Genomic DNA, 22,011 nt, shown 5'->3' with positions numbered 1-22,011 from the left:
TAAACAGTAAAACACATTCCAACTTCCAATGGCTTATGTTGTAAATAAACTCAGTATTGGCTTCCCAAGGCTTATTTGATCCATAAGAAATCACACTTTATAATACAGAGGCTCTGACAACTAGACTGTTAGCAGGAAGAAAGGGCAGTAAGGAAAAGCCCCGGCCTTCCCAGGAAATTGAGGGGAGGGTTTTGGATTCAGGAGGAGCTCTGGTAACAGAAGTAGGAGGCGACTCTAATGGGAGGATGGCAACAGCCAACTGAATTTTCAGGTCATCTGAAAATCACATGTTCACACTAGGTAGTTCCTGTATAAGATCCGGTCATATTATTTGAAGTACAGATTCATCCATTTTTGGTCACATCTTATAGGACTTCCTTTTACAACATATATTAAGCAATCAGTTTAAATAACCAAAGCAATGTAGCCTGTAGTCCAATAAGCAGAGTGATAACTGTGCTTAGTATACTTGGGCAGGAGAAGCAGTCAGAATTCTTGAGTGTCTGGTACGATTCATTGGAACCAATGGCACTAAAATCAATGTTGTGGGAGCTCATGAGGAAACCTCTAAACCCAAAGGGTTAACACATTAGTCTGTAGTTTTCTTAATGTTAAAGGCAACCCAATTTGATAAATTAACTTAAAATTTTTTAACTGTTCAAATTACTCTTCTAACATAGTACAAGTAAACCCATATGTTCTCTTATTTCAACTATAAAGACAAAGACCTTCTCAAGGACATTTCAGTTCAGATAAGGATAAACATCCTTCTCAAGTGAAAGCATTTTAATTTATCTGTTTCTTATAACATAGGAATGCATACCAGTGGTAGGATTCAAGAAAGTTATCACTATTTAAACTCTGCACAGGATTCAAGATGTCTCAAAAACAGGTTGAAATTGAGGATGAAGAATTTCTACCTATTCAGAACAATGAATGTAGTTTGGAGCCAACATTTCCTAGAAGATAAAGAATACTTTTAGAAAACACAGGCAGTGTTTAATTCACTTTCTTAGCCTAGTTGGAGGCCCCAATCACACATCACCATACAGAAAACGTATGCATTGAACTTAAGGTTAAAATTGTATCTCCCGAGCTTAATCACGAAAAGGGAAAATTCCAAATGTGTTTGTGTAAATGGCATTTGGCTTTGCAGACTACTATTTTAAAAGCTAAAGCCTCCTTGAGTAACTATTACTTTTATTAAAATATTTTCTGTAGGAAGTGCAAAGTTACTGTCATCCTTAAATGTGTTAAAAAGAATCTTGTACAATAAAATGATTTTGTGTGTTTTTAGCTTCAGTATAAACAAAAATAAAGCATTTACTTTTTTCCTCCAAAATGTATGGCTGCTCAGATTTAAGGTGTTTGTTCCTCCCTTTTCCAACATAATCATTTATAGCCATCTATTTGTGAACAACAGTGGATTTTACACTATCATTTAACCAGCAGACACAGTGAAGGGAGACCTCCACAGTCCAATATATTTTGAAAAGTTCATGACTGAGCATAAACATTATTACTATCATTCTTTTATATCTCCCATTAAACAAAGCTGTATTAAATATTTAGAAAATTGAATAAGCATTCATAAAGAACTGTGAGATGATGACATGAAGGGACCAATACAGCTATAAAGCTATGTCGTACAACACTGACAAACCTTACTGGCCTTATCCTGAAAACTTCTGAGTATCCAAATAATGATACATGTCGTACAGAGCAGTTTCAATCTGTGGGTCAGTGAGAAGACATAAATTGAGGTTAAGCTGGTCATTATTCAGCTAGTATAATCTGAGTACATTTGGGTAATATTTTCTGAAGTTATCAGTTGACATTTCTTTTAAAGTTTTTTCTGTAGTCATGGACTTTTCAGCAATTAACTTTCCCCTAATTAATTCACATTCCTGAAGTTTTTTAATTAGTAAAATTAACTTTTAGGCCACCAGAACACTGGTTAGCATACCAGAACAGCTTCACTTTCAGCCAAATAACTCAGTTGCAAGTCCTGGCCTTATTTTTTTTAATTTTTTTTAATTTTTAAAGTCATGTTTATTTTTCTTTTTACATCTTTATTGGAGTATAATTGCTTTACAAGGGTGTGTTAGTTTTTGCTTTATAACAAAGTGAATCAGTTATACATATACATATGTTCCCATATCTCTTCCCTCTTGCATCTCCCTCCCTCCCACCCTCCCCATCCCACCCCTCTAGGTGGTCACAAAGCACTGAGCTGATCTCCCTGTGCTATGCGGCTGCTTCCTACTAGCTATCTATATTTTACGTTTGGTAGTGTATATATGTCCATGCCACTCTCTCTCTTTGTCACAGCTTACCCTTCCCCCTCCCCATATCCTCAAGTCCATTCTCTAGTAGGTCTCTGTCTTTATTCCCGCCTTGCCCCTAGGTTCTTCATGACCATTTTTTTTTCTTAGATTCCACATATATGTTAGCATACGGTATTTGTTTTTCTCTGACTTACTTCACTCTGTATGACAGTCTCTAGGTCCATCCATATCACTACAAATAACTCAATTTCGTTTCTTTTTATGGCTGAGGAATATTCCATTGTATATATGTGCCACATCTTCTTTATCCATTCATCTATTGATGGACACTTAGGTTGCTTCCATGTCCTGGCTATTGTAAATAGAGCTGCAATGAACACTGTGGTACATGACTCTTTTTGAATTATGGTTTTCTATGGGTATATGCCCAGTAGTGGGATTGCTGGATCATATGGTAAATCTATTTTTAGTTTTTTAAGGAACCTCCATACTGTTCTCCATAGTGGCTGTATCAATTTACATTCCCACCAACAGTGCAAGAGGGTTCCCTTTTCTCCACACCCTCTCCAGCATTTATCGTTTGGAGATTTTTTGATGATGGCCATTCTGACTGGTGTGAGGTGATACCTCACTGCAGTTTGGATTTGCATTTCTCTAATGATTAGTGATGTTGAGCATCCTTTCATGTGTTTGTTGGCAATCTGTATATCTTCTTTGGAGAAAGGTCTATTTAAGTCTTCTGCCCATTTTTGGATTGGGTTATTTGTTTTTTTGATATTTAGGTGCATGAGCTGCTTGTAAATTTTGGAGATTAATCCTTTGTCAGCTGCTTCATTTGCAAATATTTTCTCCCATTCTGAGGGTTGTCTTTTGGTCTTATGTTTTCCTTTGCTGTGCAAAAGCTTTGAAGTCTTATTAGATCCCATTTATTTCTGTTTTTATTTCCATTTCTCTAGGTGGGTCAAAAAGGATCTTGCTGTGATTTATGTCATAGAGTGTTCTGCCTATGTTTTCCTCTAAGAGTTCGATAGTGTCTGGCCTTACATTTAGGTCTTTAATCCATTTTGAGTTTATTTTTGTGTATGGTGTTAGGGAGTTTTCTAATTTCATACTTTTACATGTACCTGTCCAGTTTTCCCAGCACCACTTACTGAAGAGGCTTTTTCTCCACTGTATATGCTTGCCTCCTTTATCAAAGATAAGGTGACCATATATGCGTGGGTTCATCTCTGGGCTTTCTATCCTGTTCCATTGATCTATATTTGTTTTTGTGCCAGTACCATACTGTCTTGATTACTGTAGCTTTGTAGTATAGTCTGAAGTCAGGGAGCCTGATTCCTCCAGCTCCATTTTTCGTTCTCAAGATTGCTTTGGTTATTCGGGGTCTTTTGTGTTCCCATACAACTTGTGAAATTTTTTGTTCTAGTTCTGTGAAAAATATGGCCTTTTTAAAAAATAAATTTATTTATTTTTGGCCACGTTGGGTCTTTGCTGCTGCATGCGGGCTTTCTCTAGTTGTGGCGAGTAGGGGTACTCTTTGTTGCAGTGCATGGGCTTCTCATTGTGGTGGCTTCTCTTGTTGCAGAGCACAGGGTCTAGGCACGCAGGCTTCAGTAGTTGTGGCACACAGGCTCAGTAGTTGTAGCTCATGGGCTCTAGAGCGCAGGCTCACTAGTTGTGGCACACGGGCTTAGTTGCTCCGCGGCATGTGGGATCTTCCCGGACCAGGGCTCAAACTCATGTTCCCCACATTGGCAGGCGGATTCTTAACCACTGCACCACCAGGGAAGCCCTGGCCTAATTATTTTAAGTGTGATTGGGTGTATAACATTTATACATTGGTTAGGTAAAACAATTAAAAAAGCAGTAATATATCTGGAAAAGATGTGCAACCAGTATAAGCAAATTCCAACAACTCAATAATAAAAACACGAACAATTTGAACACATTTCAAAAACAAATATATACAACTAGCAAAGAAGCACGTGAAAAGGTGTTAAACATAATCATAGGGAAATGCAAATTAAAACCACAATGAGATACCACTTACTACCAAACCCACCAGAATGGCTACGATCAAAAAGACTGATACCACCAAATGCTGACGGGGATGAAAAACAACTGGAATTCTCATATACTGCTGGTGGGAGTATAAAATGGTACAATCACTTTGGAAAAATCGCCTTCATTTCCGTACTAAACATATACCTAACCTATAACCCAGTAATTCCAAGAGGAATGAAAACAAATGCTCGTAAGAAGACTTGTACAAAAATGTTCATAGCAGCTTCATGCGTATCTAAAAACTAGAAATGGCTCAGGTATCCATCAACAGGAGAACGGCATTTTTGTACAATGAAATGCTGCTCAGCAATAAAAAGAACTATTGACACGTACAACATGGATGAATCCCAAATACCTATGTTAAAGAAGCCTTACACAAAGGAGCACATACTCTGATTCATTTATATACAGTTTAAAAAACAAACTATGATAGGAGAAAAATCAGAAGAGAAAGTGTTTGCCTAGGGGACAGGGATCGGGGAAGCAGGGATTGACTGGGAAAAGCATGAGAGAATTTTCTGGAGTGATGAAAATGTTATCTTGATAAAGGCTTGGGTTTCACAGATGTGTGATTTGTCAAAATTCACTGCATCAAACACTTAAGATTTGTGCATTTCATCACATGTAAACTTTACCTCAAAAAGAAAAGAACCTTTAAAAAAGAAACTTTAACAAATACTGACCTCTAGTTAACAATATCCATGCTGAGATGTTTAGGGGTGAAGTGTATTTAAGTCTGCAATTTTCTTTGTAATCATCAAAAAATAGGATTTATAGATGGTTATGTGAAAAGGTAAGTGTAGTAAAATGTTAATTATATGATCTAGGTAGTGGATATACAGATGTACATTGCAGTTATTTCAACTTTCATGTTTAAAATTTTTCATAATAAAATGTTGGAAAAAAATAAGCAGTGAGTAAAAGAAAAGAACTAGGTTAACAAAAGCCAAATCTATACCGTGCTTCAAAACAACTAGGAGGAAGAAAACTTCTTGAGTAGCTGAAGCTCTTTTAGCAGAGCTAAAAGAATGAAAGAAAATTAAAACAAAGTTCAACTGCTGATGCAAGCAAAGCAACTGAATATAAAACAGTTTGTTTTTCTGTGGGACTATACATGTGGTAGAACTTTTATTTCTTTTATTGTGGTAAGAATATTTACCATGAGATTACCCTCAAGAGATTTTTAAGCGTACAATATTGTTATCTACAGGCACAAAGTTGTAGAACAGATCTCTGGAACTTATCTTGCATAACTGAAATTTATCAAGATAAAAATTGTTACCCTGATCTGGTTAATACACCAGCAAGGAAATAAAAGCTTTTTTAAGTCAAGAACTTTAATACCCTACTACTATTAGGGTAGAATTCTTTTTCTACAATTCTGCAAATGATTTGAAAAAGCTGTATTATATAGTTTAGAAAAAGCCATAAGATCTGCAAGAAAAGGTGTGCTAGTTGATTAGGTGAAGGGACTGATCACCTATATAACACCAATACATCAATAACTATTATTAATATTTGGCTAAAATAGATCTTAACATTTTATTCATTGACTGGCCTGAATTCATAAGAATTGATTCAGTTTAATCTCAATATTGTAGAATTACTCTCCACCCCTCTCATAAAAGGTTTAGCCAGTGGCAGGAGCCACCTACCAGACAAAAAAAAAAAAAAAAAAAAAGCTCTTCAACACTAAAGGATTCCTGGTTTCCAAGCTCCCCTCTGGCAGCCATAAGGAGAAAAGTGAACTCAAAAGTGGTGGTGGTGATTATTAGAAAACAATGAAGCAGTTAAACCTGAAGTGGTTCACTCACCTCAATTAGTTTCAACTATAAATAAATGTCATGGTTTAATATAGTTTAGTTCTACATGTAGCTAGTGAATATTCTTGAGAATTATAGGACTTTAAGAATCAGTTGCCTATACTATAGGCTTCCCCCAACCCCCAGATATCTTAACAAGGGTACCTATGAACCTTATGTGACAGTGTCTCTAAGATCTTGTTTCTTTTCAGGATTCAAGGCAAAATGTTTAAAAACCTGAACTTTTACTAACTTTATAAACATTACCTCTCCAGATGGCCAGTTACCAAGGTAGTTTTTCTTCAACTATTATGAAAGATTTCAAACACAAAAGTAGAGGGAATAGCACAATGAACTCAATCTTCAACAGTTATTATTCAACAGTTACAAACACGCAGCTTATCTTCATCTATAAACCCCACCCCCAGATTATTTTGAGATGATACCCAGATTTATCATTCTAAAGCAGTTTTAGTCACTCAGTAGGTAGTTACCTAAACTCAGGTCCATCCTTTCCTGAAGCTCCATCTTTCCACATACAGGCACCCCACACATCCCTGAAACTGCCTTTGATGACTGAGGCAGGAGAGAAGACAAGCGTTCTAAATCAAGTTGCTCCAACTGAAATTTAACATCCTAGCTAAGATGGGGGAAACAAGAGGTTGCCTTTTGCTGTATTAGTTCTCCTGAATTCTTTTTATTATAAATGGAAATATAAATGGCCTCAAAGAGGTTTCACATAAAATGGACAAAATTTGACCCAGATTTAGAAAAATCTAGATTAAGTTCATGCCCTACCCTTCTCCAATGGACTATCTCATTATTCATGGAGATTTATGTCTGAATTAAGTTCTGAATGTATGGTGTTCGCATACAAAAATCATGATTTGTTTATACTTTTACTTCCAAAGCTAATTAAAAGGTTATGCCTTGATTATAGGCTCTAAGGAAATGAAAGATGTTTTAAAATTCACAAGTCTTGAATTTCAACAGTAAAACAGATTCAATATTTTCATCTGCTCTTAATCAAGGCAGAAAACCACAATTAGTTTTGAGAAAAAATATACACAGCATAAAAATGAATTCTAATTGTTTTTCCTCACTATGGAAATGATCCAGCTTTCTACCTTTGGTGTAAACCAGATTTATCTCAGGAAGGCGGTGAAAGTAAAGGGTCCAGAACAAACCACAGTGCCTTTATATCCTCCTTCCCCCAACAATTCTCAATGGTTGAAAGTTGGGTATAACAACAGAGAAAAAGACAGGATGTCTTTTGTAATATCAACAGCAACTACAGAGGTTATATGTAAAAAGTCTACCACTATGCTTATACTATAGGTTGATTAAACATGTTGAGTCTTAAGGTTTTTTTTTTTTTTTTATTACCAGAAAGACCACTTTGTTTTTAACCCAGAAGCTGCCTTCTGCAGACTTCTGCTGCAGTACAGGTTACCTTCACCCTCCCAACTCACAAAACAATAGGAGGGTCAGGGCTCACTCCTTGATTATTTCTTAGAGAAGTCTGACTGTAAAGCATAAACAAGTGGACTATACTTGTATGATTTAAACAGACCATTCATACCATTGATTTCAACACTGGTAACAACAATTAGGTTGATCTTGGGTTTTTAAGTTAATAACAAGCATCTCATTAAACTGCATTAAATTAGTAATGGAAATCAAGGCAAGGCAGCAACCTACAAGTTTAAAAAATAAACAAATCAACTGGAAGCCTAAGGCAAATGTACTTATCTCAAAACCGCACAATTTCCAGACCCACATTCTCAAGATAGACTACAACCTTCTAAAACATTGATTAGAAGCTAATTAGTGAACCACTGACAGTTGAAGATATAGGACAATCACTTGCTGTGAGTTATGTACATTTCAGAAATGCTGGCATATTTGAAAAATGTTGGAGAGGGGTTGTTCCATGTTTCAAGCTTGACTAAAATAAACCTTTAAACATAAAACAATCTGTAGGCTGCACAAATTGAGAACCCAAGAGATTAGCAGAGAAAAAGCTGAAACATTAATACAGAGGTTGTTAGAAAGATCAGTGCACTGTTGCCCATCTTTCTTTATTAAAGTTGTCAGATGCCAACTTGTAGAGCAAGGACTTGGAAAGATCCAGGATGCAAAACCGAAACACTACCAGTTCCATGTCTATTACGAAGCAGAAGCCTTAACTAGTACACTGACTGATTTGAAACTCACTGTTATCAATCATCTTGAGAACAGTATACTGAAGATAGGATATCTTCTTTGCAATGGATTCCACTCTAGTTCTTTCACCTGTTCAAGCACCTTGAGCCCTGAGTCTCAACTGGTTCTTTTTGCCTGGGGTATAGCTGAAGGTGGGAAAGAACAGAATGATTCACAAACATAAATAACTTTTAAAGGAGGCAATATAAATAGGTTTTGTAGCAACCAAAGAACACTTTTAAAATAGCTGTTTGTAGGTGAGACAGAGCAAAGCATTCATGATGAATTAATTACCCCTCAGAGGAGAACTGAATGCAGAAAATCTTGTAGTCTTCGGGTAGACGAAAGGGAGAGAAGGGAGAAGGCAGAAAGGCTGATAAAATGTGTCTCACAGAAAGCTGAAGACAAGGCAGGCCTGGAGAGATACAAGGTTAATCTAAACAATAATTTAAAGATTCAACAGCCATTAGAAATATAGGACAATGAGAAAGTAAGTCTAGATTAAAGTTCCATAACAGATTTTTTTTTAAAAAAACAGAAACACAACTTAAAGGGACATTCTCAAGGGAAAAGAACTGGATATGGTAGTATGCATTGCGATGTCCTGAGATTAAATAACATTTCAACTGACCCTGCCAATTCATGCTATAAATTCACATTTTCTGGCAACCAAAATACTAGGGGGAAAACATATGGGAACAATCAAATGTCTGGTACTCTTTGCTGCCATGAAAAAGCAAAAGAAAATCTCACTCATCTTAGCAATTTTAAATGCTAATTTTTATTTACTGCTAAATGTGCAAAGGACATCAATACTGTGCAGGAAAATGGTTACATAAATCCAATATTAAACAACAGCACATGGGATAAATCTAAAGCAGAGCACCATGTGCCTTCAGAACTGATTAATATCACAGAACACAACTCAGTTCAGACAATTCTTAAGAAACCTGAAGAGCACTCTCAGTTAATATTAAGCTAGTTACCCAGAAACAAATGCTCTTGGTTTTGTTGTTTCATTTTCTAGGAAAAAGTAGTTTTTCCAATTTTGCATGGTTTAATACGATGTGTGACATCTGAACCAAGGCAACAGTTTGTCAGATTTACTCCTTTTATCAATTGGTACCATCAGCTAATACAAAGTTGACAAGCTGGCTGACAGGAAAAGAGCTGAATACAATGAAATATGCTCAAATATGGGGCCAGTTGTACATCCATCTCAGTGTCCTTATTCACAACCCAAAGAAATATTTCTTTATTTTAAAGTACTATTTTAAATCAAAAGATAAAATAATCTTAAAGACAGATACAATAGTAACCACCCTAACCACCCTAAATCACTTAAACACTAACATAAAACACTTTTTAAAAACCAAACAACAAGAAAAATGGCAGTGCAAGAACACGTCATACTGCTGAACCTTACATATTCTGAGGTACATAATGAGAAGGTGAGGGAGGTGAAGCAATATAGGCAAGTGGCCCAGGACTCATAGCACCACTAATTTGAGAACCAACATATGCTGCACCGACTGGATGCCAGGGGGCAACACAGGGATAATCTGGCACAACAGGAAGGCAGGAATCAAAACCTGGCAAAGGTTGCTGCCCATAGGGACCTGACATCACTGGATAATAGAATGCTCCATGAGGGACAGATGCAGGGTCAGCATTTGGAAAAGTACCTGAAACAAAGAAAGCATATAGTACACTTCATATATAAAGATTCATTAACATGAACATAAATGGATGTTCCTACAGGTAAAAATGAAATTTAGCATTAACTCCAAGAAAGATCATAGCAATTGCAGCAGGAGCACTTTAGATATGAACATTAGTGACTAAAACAGGCTACTAAAATATGAAAATTTTCTAATTAAAAAAATTAAATATATAAATGTATGTACAATTTGTCAGCTGTATTCTACCTAGAGACAGCTGCTATCCTGGGATGATTTAGATATCAACAGACTACACAAAGAAACGTTCTCTAGAGTCATTCTCGTCAGTTCAGTTCTTATAAGAGTTCGTCACAATTAAGTTATCAAACAGTTTTCCAGTATAACACACACCATCCAAATAACCATTTTGTATTATTTTAGCAATTAAAAACTTAGGTGTTTTTACAGTCTGGTCTATACTTGAAGGCAAAACTCTGAAGAGCATCCCAAAAGACCAAACATTTAAGTGTCATCTCTTGAATGTCATGAACATGCTAGCATCATTTAAAATTTACAGCACTTTCACTACCATGCACCAGTTTCAATGGAAATAAACAGATGCTGTTCTGACCTTATTATAGTAACTATATAAATATTAAAAAAAAGGAGTTTCTCATTACTTGGGATAACTTAAGTTCGTTTTGTGAAGTAAAGACTGGCACTGTCTCATGTTTACTACAATAAAAACAGCTCTATAAAAGGTACATGAAACAAAAATGTAATAAAGGTTGATACTTTAATTTTTATTACCATGGGCCACATCACACCACCACATGAAGAATAAGATTCTATAGTGCTAATATTCTAAAACTATTAATACGCTTTAAGAAAAGGGAGGAGAGAAGAAAATTTACATTCCTCACATGCACCAGGAACAGTATACTTATACATATAAGGTTTCATATAGTTCTTATAACAACACTGGAAAGTCATAAAATACATTATTTCCCACTTTACACAAAATCAGGCTTAGGGAGGTTAAGTAACTTAGCCAAAATCACAACCATCAAGCAGCAGTTGCTGGAATGGAAAACAGATTTGGTTGGGTTAGTCCACATCGCTTCTTCTACCTCCTGCTGATTCTAAGAAGGGCAGTCCAAAGATCCTACTCTAAATCCTTGAAAATGCCTCCCCATCTCTATTATACTGTGAACTCACAGACAAAGCAACCATCCTTATGGTCTGGCACAGAGGTCTCAAACTTTTTTTTCTTAGGATCCCTTTACACTCTTAAAAATTGAGGATCCCAAATAGCTTTTGTTTATGTGGGTTATATCTATCAATATTTACCACATTAGGAATTAAACTAAGTTAAAAATATTATTTTATGTAAAAATAAACCCATTATGTTAAACTCATTTTCCATAAAAATTTGTATTTTCCAAAAAAAAGAAAACAAATTGTGAGACCAGTGGCATTGTTTTACACTTGTGCAATCTCTAATGTATGGCTTAATAGAAGACAGCTGAATTCTCATATCTGCTTCTGTATTTTATCTATTATGACACATTTAGTTGAAATATATGAAGAAAATCTGGCTTCATACAGATATGTAGCTGGAAAAGAGAGAAGTCTTAATAATTAGGCTTTTCAGATAATTGTAGATATTCTTTGATGCTATACCAAAACTAGGTAAGTGGTAATTTCTTAGAGGTCAGTAGCAATGTGGACTTTTCATACTTTGTTAACATTAAAATCCATTGTTTTATCTTGCATCTTGGATAGATCTTTTACTAAATCATGCACAGGTAAGATTATACATTGGTAATTGGGAAAATATTATTTCACTGAGTTATATAGATCTACCAAATGTTGACACATTTCATTATACAATGTAAAGCACCACATTCATTAATAGCCCCCCACCATCTATTTTATTAGAAGAGTTAATGAAGTATTGGAAGCTGTCAAGCTCATGGTGGTAGATAAAAATTAGAATTTTGGATAACCTGTATTTGAGTGCTGGAATTTTTATCTCTGACAAAAAATACTATCCGTTGCTTTTCTTGAAGTGATAAGGCTTAGCTGTTCATTTGAGAAAATGTCTGCCGGATCCCCAAGTCTGAATAACCATCGTCTATCACTCTTTCAAGTAAAAATAGTGTTCCATGAAAAGTCAGCTAGTTTAGCTCGAAACTCAAGCTTACAACCCTTTTCTTTAAAGTTAATCACCATACGTCAGTATGCAGAGAGCTTTATGAATACTTCCTATTTTGTCATACAGAATACTAAGTACAATTATTCAAAGAATAAAAATTTAGTAAAATAAGAATGTCTCTGAACAAACACAAAATAAATAAAACTGGCATTTTTATATCATGAGTGTGAAGACACTAAGTACTAGCACAGTTTGGTGCCCCTGACTTGATTTGTGCTTAGGTGCCAGCTATTCTACCCGCCACTGATTTTTGCACCCTTAATGCAAATTTAACACAGCAAAAGGGACAAAATCCGTGTATTATGATGAATACTTTTAGCCTCATGGATCCCTTGAAAGGGTCTCAGGGACCCCAAAAGGTTCACATACCATGCTTTAAGAAATGCTGGTCTAGTATAATATCTGAAGGCTATTATTAAATTACACACAATAAAATCCAATTGTCTTTCTTGCAGGGAATCTCATTACATACTTACCATGTGCTGATACATCTGCCTGTGTGCCATCTCGTCCCCCCACCTCACTGTATAACTGAGGAATGGTTTGATTCACCAGAGGTGGCGGCTCAGTATAGACGGGATAATTCTCTACATGAAGCTGCTGCTGCTGCTGCTCCATCTGCGGCACACAGACCATGGAGTGCCACAAGCTGTGGTGATGGCACTTGGGCAAGAGAGGGAAAAAACACTTTACTATTCCTTTTCTTAAACTAGTACCATTCTTCCAAAAAAAAGTTGGGCCATGATTTCCAGGTGGGATAACAATGACTTTTGAACTAAATGATATGACATTTAGAAAATCTATTCTCTATAACAACTTTAAGATCTTTCGCAGCCTCTGTATCTCATATTTGGACCTAGGAATTATTTTAGGAAAGCACCCTAAGGAAATTAGAGATTTACACAATGATCTGTATACAACAGTGTCTGTCATAGCATTGTTTTTAAAGGCAAAAAAAAATTAACGACCTAAATATTCAACAATAAGAAACTGGATGAATGAATTATGATATATCCATGATGGAATACAATACAGGCAATAAAAAAATCATGGTGTCAAATATTTAAAGAAAAAGTGTTCATATTGTTTAACTTAAAAGTTTACAAAATTATATAGCACAGTCCATATTTTATAAAATTAATAAATAAGCTGTAAGGAAATATAGCAAAGTATACAGTGATTATACAGGTGATTTCGGTTTTCTTTATACATTAGTATTTTCCATATGCACCATAATGAATGCTATTACTTTTAATATGAGAAAATATTAAAATATCTATTCTACATTTCCTTGTATTCCCATGATGTAAAATATAGGAGACTATATTGTACAACACAGGGAATACAGCCAATATTTTATAATAATTGTGAATCACTATACTGTACACCCGTAACACATAATGTACAACTATACTTAAATTTAAAACAAACAAAAATACTAAAAATAAACAAACAAATAAATAAACTGCCGCCACCTTGTTTCCACAGGTGACTATAATAAACAAACATAACTGAAGGGGCAAGTACTTTATTTTTTCAATTCTTGAAACTGCATTTAGGAAATACAGTCTCAGAGAACAAAAACCCACTCTACTACTCTTATATTATAAATGTGTGCCGGTCAGTAAAGATAGTTTTCTGGAAATGATATGTCCTATGTTTTAGGGAAATCAGTGTCTTGGAAAATATGAACTAATATGAGTATTATCCAGTAGACTATCTGGTTTACTATGTCATATGCCAAATCTTAAGATGCATCATTCCTTTTCAGAAAATGTATCATCTTATTATATCAGAAGTGTATTTCAGGGGGAAAATGATCCCTGAAAGTATAAAGTAAAAGAGCTCTTACCTGAAATCAGAGACACCTTTCAGCGATATTAAGATACCTGTCAGTACTCCCTTTCTACAACTCAGGGAAGTGGTAAAAATCAGTGTTTGGCAAATACCTATGAACACATGAGTACTTTAAAAATAATACAGCTCTTTAAATGTCTTTGAATTAGTCGGATTACTTTTCACATAAAATGCAGAAATAGCCACAAAAATGTTTTAAGTAAACAGGATAAATAATCCATTTGTTATTTCGAGATAGAAAAACATAGTGAAGGGTTGGCATATGATGTTAAATATGGAGGCCAATATATGCTAAAGTTGTACTTCGTAGGGCCCCCACTCATGACAATTTACAACTATTTTATAAGAGAAACTGAAGCACTGGGAGGTTAAAGTAGAAAACTGACCTGTGTCATCTTCAGAGATATAAAGACAGAAATAAATCTTTTAGGTCCCTCACAGTGTTCTTGGGTTTGAAGGTTCAAGAGTCTGATTACCAAAACGGCTTACATTTTTAAGTTAGAGGTTTTTTTTTTTTAATCAAAGCAATTTTAACAGGACTCTTACCTGCAATCCCAGATTGAAATAGTACTGCAAAACATTTGCATCTAAAATTAAAAATTTAAATTTTAGTGACTAGATGACATAAACAATTAAAACTTACCACTTAAAAGCTCTTCTCTTTCAGTATTAAGGTAGGTACAACAAATGTAGTCTTCCCACATCAACACTACCCTCAATTCTACCTTATAGTAAATGACCATTTACCTACCACTATAGCTAAGATCATTTTCTGAGCCAAGAAGGTTTAATCAACAAATACAGATTTTATTTTTATCCTTAATATTAGACATATGTTACAGGAATACTACTCTGCAAATATTTAGAGAGACTCTAGTAAAGGCATTTTCTTGCTTGTCTCAAGACTAAAATTTTACTTTAATACAAATCTACAAAAGCAATCATGTTAGTCTTCGGAGCTAATACATAGTACAAACTAATGTTCTACAAATGCCAAGATTAGTGATGTCTACTAAGATAACTAGCACTGTTTGAAACAATTCACCTTGTTTTTATTTAACATGACTAACATACCACCACTAGGACTCCAAAAAGAGGAGGCAATGAGCAAGGTAACTCGAAATAAGTTATACCCTAAGGTGATAAAATTTCTCCAGACATAGAACTTTAAAGTATTTTACAAATGAACACAAAGTAGATGTATGAGAGAAGAGGGAATAGCCTTAGCATTTCAATTATATCTCTAAATATATATTTTATTTATTTATTCATTCATTCATTCATTTATTTATGGCTGTATTGGGTCTTCGTTTCTGTGGGAGGGCTTTCTCTAGTTGCGGCAAGTGGGGGCCACTCTTCATCACGGTGCACGGGCCTCTCACTATCGTGGCCTCTCTTGTTGTGGAGCACAGGCTCCAGACGCGCAGGCTCAGCAATTGTGGCTCACGGGCCTAGTCGCTCTGCGGCATGTGGGATCCTCCCAGACCAGGGCTCGAACCCGTGTCCCCTGCATTGGCAGGCAGATTCTCAACCACTGCGCCACCAGGGAAGCCCTCTAAATATATTTTTATTGATTGACCTGGGACTCACATATATTCTTATAAATAAGATAATGTAACTTGATTCCACTAACAAACTCTCAGAAAACCCCTCTTTCTTAAGTTGGAGACTCCCAATACATACAAATGTACTTACTGCCACTTTGAAAGAATGAGCTTGTATTTTGACTATTATGTGGGAATACAGTATAAAGCGTAATGCTCAAGCTAAAGAATATGAAAAGATAATAGCAGGAAGTAAATCCACAAATGGCATGGGATTCTACCCCTTGGTATTCACATACATCCACACAAAAAATCCATAGCAGTTTTATTCTCAATAGCAAAAATGTGGAAACAACCCAAATGTCCATCAACTAACAGATAATAAAATATGGTATATCTATATAATGGAATGTTATTCAGCCGAAAAAAAGAATGAAATACTGATACATGTTACAACATGGATGAACCTTGAAAACATTATGCCAAATGAAAGAAGCCAGCCTACAAAAGACCACATATTGTATGACTCCATCTACATGAAATGTCCAGAACAGGCAAATCTATAGAGACAGAAAGCAGAATAGTAGTTGCCAGGGCCAGAGAGAATGAGGAGTAACTGCTAATGGGTACAGGGTTTCTTTTTGGGGTGATGAAAATATTTTGGAATTAGACGGTGGTGATGGTTGTACAAATTTGTGAATATACTAAAAAGCACTGAATTATACACTTTACATGGATGACTTGCATGGTATATGAATTATATCTCAAGCTGTTAAAAAAAAGTGGCAGGTAAGGACTATAAGAACTCAAAAACATCACTTTGAAATGCAACTGGGGGGTGGGATCATGAAAATGACAGAATTTAAATAGGAAGTTAGATGGAAGAGTAGAGGGGGAGAGAATTTGAGTAGAATCACCATGACAGCAAAGGCTTAGAAGCAGAAAACCAGGTGCATAGAGTTCTTGTAAAAGTAGAAGGAGATAAGGTACAGTTTTGGAAAAATGACCAGCAATTTCTTATAAAACTAAACACACACCTATCTATGCCCATCAATTCCACTCCTAGGTATTTGCCCAAGGGAAATGAAAACACATGTTCACAAAGACTTTTACAAGCATGTTCATAGCAGCTTTATCATAACTGATCCAAACCAGAATAGTCAAGGTGTCCCTCAACAGGAGAATGGACAAACTGTAGAATACCCAGACGATGAAATACTACTCAGCAATAAAAGCAAATAGACTACTGATAATACACAGCAACATGGAAGAATCTCAAAAAATATTACATTGAGTTTAAGAAGCCTTCCATAAAGAGTACATACTGTATTATATTCACATGAAATTCTTAAACAGGTAAAACTAGGGCAGAAAAATATCAGAACAGTGGTTGTCTCTGGGGGGAAGTAGAGATGGGGTAGGGAAAGACTGGGAAGGGGCATGAAGGAACTTTGTGGGATAATGATAATGTTTTATAACTTGATTGGGATTTGGGTTACACAGGTGCATGTACTCATCTGTCAAAACTCAGCAAGTGTACATTTAAGATTTGTTCATTTTATTATATGTAAACTTTACATCAAAAGAAAAACTACCAAACTCTAGTTAATGATATGTATGTTCAAGTTTTTAATGGGGAAGAATGATGTCTACAATTTACTTTGAAATGCACCAAAAAGATGAATTAATTGATGGACAGAGAGATGGATGGAGGAAAAGATGGAGAAATGCATGCTAATGCAAGTATAGTTAACTGTTAACAATAGAATATAGGTGGTGGATATATGAATATTCATCTTAAAATTCAAATTTCATGTATGTCTAAACATTTTCAAAATAAAATGCTGGAAAATGCAAAATCAGCATTATGTGCTGAGAAGATCTTGGGCAGGGGTAGGTAGGTGAGGGGAGAGGAGTAAAGGGATCATTGTTCAATGATACATTATTAATAAAATAGAAAACCAAGAAGAGTCAATGTTTTGCATGGCCTAAAGAGAAGAAAGAAGGGAGATGAAGATGAGGAATTTCACTGTAGACAGACTGAGTCTGAAATAAAAGTAAGAAAGCCAAGTGAAAATGTCTAGCAAGTAGGTAGAGGCCAAGGCCAGACAGATTTAGAAATCATCTACATAAAGTTGATAATCAAGTTTTAAGGAAGAGAAAAAGAACAGAATGGAGTTGAAGATCCTGGTGACTACCTTAGGGGCTGAAAAAAACCAAAATAGAATAGAAAAGCAGCTAGAAAAATCAAGGGAATATTACAGCAAAAAAAAAAAAAGTATGAAGAAGCTACAAACAACTTTCAACTACAATTCTCTTTTGAGATACACTGCCAAACTGAGGGGTAACAAAAAACTTCCAATGGAAAGCTACTCCTTAGTTTAATTAAGGAAACAACACATGGCTGAAATCCAAGGCAGATCAAAGCCCCCCACCCCGATTCCTCCCCCAAAAACCTTTTCCAATTCTTCAAAATTCAGTTGGAATCTTAAATATCAAGAATGCAACAATTTCATGCACTTGTGGTAGGCATTAAATAACAGAAATGGAGAAAATTTTGTTATCAACTCCTGCTTTTCAAGAAAAATAACTGACAGCAGATATCCAGTTGAGAATCTTCTTCAGGGCAGACATGTAGCTACCTTAGAAAAGCAGCGTGAGTCAGCTCAACCATACACTTCTTGATTATGCAGAAGATATTCTCAGCTTTCGGTTCCTTCTTTCCTTAGTCATTTACCTAGCATTATGCTCTCAAGTCAATTTCCATTTGGTCCACCACCCTACCCTCATTGGTCAACCAAAGAGAGATATGCTCTAAAATTTAAAATTAAAAAACCAAAAAAAAAAACAGACCTAAATAACCCTCACCCAAGTCTCAAAATCTACTTACCTTGAGGCAGATCACTGCCACATGGATCACAGGAATAAGGTGGAGGTAGTGATGGTAAGTTTGAAGCCTCTCTCACCTCAAGAGGAGGAGGAGGTGGTGGTGGAGGAGGTGGAGGTGGTAGAGAGGCAGCAGCAGCAGGAATAGGAGAAGCCAGGTATGGACAGGATGCTGAAGCAATCACTAAAAAAGAAACAAAACAAAGTAGCAATGTACAGCTGTAACATCTTATAAGCAGTAGCTCATCCTCTATTTCTTTTGTGTTCCCAATACAGTCAAGCAACTCTGAGTCTTATGGTTTGACTTAAAAACAAAAACTTAGAAGGTAAATTGCACATATTCTTTTAGACATGCCAGTTGAAAAGTAGGAGTTCATTACAGGTTATCTTGAGTTAAGGAAATTACTTGACATTAAAAGGAAAAAAACTGGGAACTACAGAGGCTTGACTACCAAGATTTTGAACATCAGCTAACATGTACATAAATAAATACTACTAAAGCAAAATTTTTACTTAGCTTAATACAAAGTTAAGGATGTTTTCAGCCATCTGCCAAATCACAAGGTGTAGAAGCTAATAAGAGAGACTAAATTGCAGATTAGAGATTTAAGCAATCCTTGAAGGTTTCTACTTGGTAGCATCAGAGGAATATAGAGAACTCTAAATCATAACAGTTCCATTTCTAAGGACCTACAGAATCTAAAACAGACAGGCTAGATGAACTATCTTATCCCTTTAACTTTCTATAACTGTTACTATAGTTTAAAAACCACAGTCACTTAGGAGTTCCACAGTTTTTGACATAAGAAATTCAAATACAATTATGTTTAAATATCAATACATTCCTCTATGATGATAAAGGCAGCAATGTGGTTCCAACCTAGTGAAAATAAATTATCTCCACATATACATACTATGTTAGATAAATTTGTTAAATTTTTTGATACAACCCTTCAAGTTTAATTGAACATTTTAGCTGACTTAGAAATTCCAGTACTAAATTTTATCACTGTGTTGCCTGCATTATAATTTTACCCCTGAGAAGTATAGAAAGTTTGGGCTCATTGTTCAATAAAGGTTTAAATTTGGAGTTTAGAACACTTTGTTTAGTACAAGAACAGTCCACACAAGCTGAATTTGTTATTCTGGTAATTTAGCAAGATGAATTTAAGGCCAAGTATTAGAAGTAATCCACATTGCTTTCATTCACCAACAAAAATACTAACAACACATTTATTTATACCCTTTATACAACTACAGGCTAATAGTAATAGGAAATCTAAATCTTAGGGTGATTTAAAACTTGATAACCAACTCTTTTGGGGTGATGAAACTGTTCTCTTGATTGTGGTGGTAGTTACACAATGCTATGCATTGTTAAAACTCACAGAACAGGGCACCAAAAAATAAATTTTACTGTATCTAAATTAAACAGTAAATTTAAAAAATTTGCTCAAATAACTTTCGAGTTTTGGAGTTTTGTCATGCATGTAGAAATCGCCACTTTTACAGTTTTAGAAGAGGATTTAATTTTTAGAACATCTCCAAATGCTCTAAAGATTCATGGATTTGTTTTCTATAAAATAATGGCTTCAACAAAGCCACACTCTTACTTTTTTTTTTTTTTAACATCTTTATTGAAGTTTAATTGCCTTACAATAGTGTGTTAGCTTCTGCTTTATAACAAAGTGAATCAGTTATACATATACAATATGTTCCCATTTCTCTCCCCTTTTGCATCCCCCTCCCTCCCACCCTCCCCATCCCACCCCTCTAGGTGGTCACAAAGCACCGAGCTGATCTCCCTGTGCTATGTGGCTGCTTCCCACTAGCTATCTATTTTACATTTGGTAGTGTATATATGTCCATGACACTCTCTTACCCTGTCACATCTCACCCCACCCCCTCCCCATACCCTCAAGTCCATTCTCTAGTAGGTCTCTGTCTTTATTACCGTCTTGCCACTAGGTTCTTCATGGCCTTTTTTTTTTTTTTCTTCCCTTAGATTCCGTATATATGTGTTAGCATACTGTATTTGTTTTTCTCTTTCTGACTTACTTCACTCTGTATGACAGACTCTAACTCCATCCACCTCATTACAAATACCTCCATTTCATTTCTTTTTATGGCTGAGTAATATTCCATTGTATATATGTGCCACATCTTCTTCATCCATTCATCTGTCGATGGACATTTAGGTTGCTTCCATGTCCTGGCTATTGTAAATAGAGCTGCAATGAACATTTTGGTACATGACTCTTTTTGACCTATGGTTTTCTCAGGGTATATGCCCAGTAGTGGGATTGCTGGGTCATATGGTAGTTCTATTTGTAGTTTTTTAAGGAACCTCCATACTGTTCTCCATAGTGGCTGTATCAATTTACATTCCCACCAACAGTGCAAGAGTGTTCCCTTTCCTCCACACCCTCTCCAGCATTTATTGTTTCTAGATTTTTTGATGATGGCCATTCTGACCGGTGTGAGATGATATCTCATTGTAGTTTTGATTTGCATTTCTCTAATGATTAATGATGTTGAGCATTCTTTCATGTGTCTGTAGGCCATCTGTATATCTTCTTTGGAGAAATGTCTATTTAGATCTTCTGCCCATTTTTGGATTGGGTTGTTCGTTTTTTTGTTATTGAGCTGCATGAGCTGCTTGTAAATCTTGGAGATTAATCCTTTGTCAGTTGCTTCATTTGCAAATATTTTCTCCCATTCTGAGGGTTGTCTTTTGGTCTTGTTTATGGTTTCCTTTGCTGTGCAAAAGCTTTTAAGTTTCATTAGGTCCCATTTGTTTATTTGTGTTCTTATTTCCATTTCTCTGGGAGCTGGGTCAAAAAGAATCTTGCTGTGATGTATGTCATAGAGTGTTCTGCCTATGTTTTCCTCTAAGAGTTTGATAGTGTCTGCCCTTACACTTAGGTCTTTAATCCATTTTGAGTTTATTTTTGAGCATGGTGTCAGGGAGTGTTCTAATTTCATACTTTACTCTTATTCCTTTTAAACTAGCACTCAAATCACACCATTTTTTTCAAAAACAACTGGAGTAAGTTCAATTAGCTAAAAATAGTAGAATGTGATTATGATTACAAGGTAAAAACCAACTACTAGACATAGAGGTAGCTAAGTAAGTTCTCCTGGGCCTGAGAGAATCAAGGACTGAAGAAATTTGGAGGTTACTTTGAACTTTTTTTTTTTTGATTGATAAATTACATTAAAATTAAGAATTTCTCTTCATCAAAAGGTACCACAGGAAAAATGAAAATATCAACAAAGTGAGAGAAAATATTTACAATACATATAACTGGTAACGTATTAGTATCTAGGACAAACCTCCGGTTTCATTTGGCATGATTAACATATTGGGCGCAATAATTCTTTGTTGTGGAGGCTGTTTTAGCATCATCCCTGGCCTCAACTTATTAGATGCCAGTAGCTCTCCCCTGCCAAGTTGTAGGACCATTGAAAATGTCTGCAGACATT

The 22,011-nt window shown here is 35.5% G+C and overlaps 1 protein-coding gene across 1 annotated transcript in view; it reads right to left on the bottom strand.

Annotated features, from left to right (window-relative positions):
- Nucleotides 1-6,045: 6,045 nt before the first annotated feature.
- The window catches only part of ALG13 (ALG13 UDP-N-acetylglucosaminyltransferase subunit), a 72,792-nt gene continuing 56,826 nt past the window's right edge, over nucleotides 6,046-22,011 (bottom strand). Inside the window, 4 exon segments of the mRNA XM_057538812.1 lie at nucleotides 6,046-10,044; nucleotides 12,715-12,901; nucleotides 14,642-14,682; nucleotides 18,530-18,709. Of these exon segments, the coding sequence (XP_057394795.1) occupies nucleotides 9,782-10,044; nucleotides 12,715-12,901; nucleotides 14,642-14,682; nucleotides 18,530-18,709 (671 nt within the window). The 3' untranslated portion in view covers nucleotides 6,046-9,781.

Source organism: Balaenoptera acutorostrata, chromosome X, assembly GCF_949987535.1.
Source record: "Balaenoptera acutorostrata chromosome X, mBalAcu1.1, whole genome shotgun sequence".
Classification (NCBI taxonomy): Eukaryota; Metazoa; Chordata; class Mammalia; order Artiodactyla; family Balaenopteridae; genus Balaenoptera; species Balaenoptera acutorostrata.
Note: the sequence above shows the minus strand (reverse complement) of the source record. Positions and strands in the feature narration are given on the sequence as shown.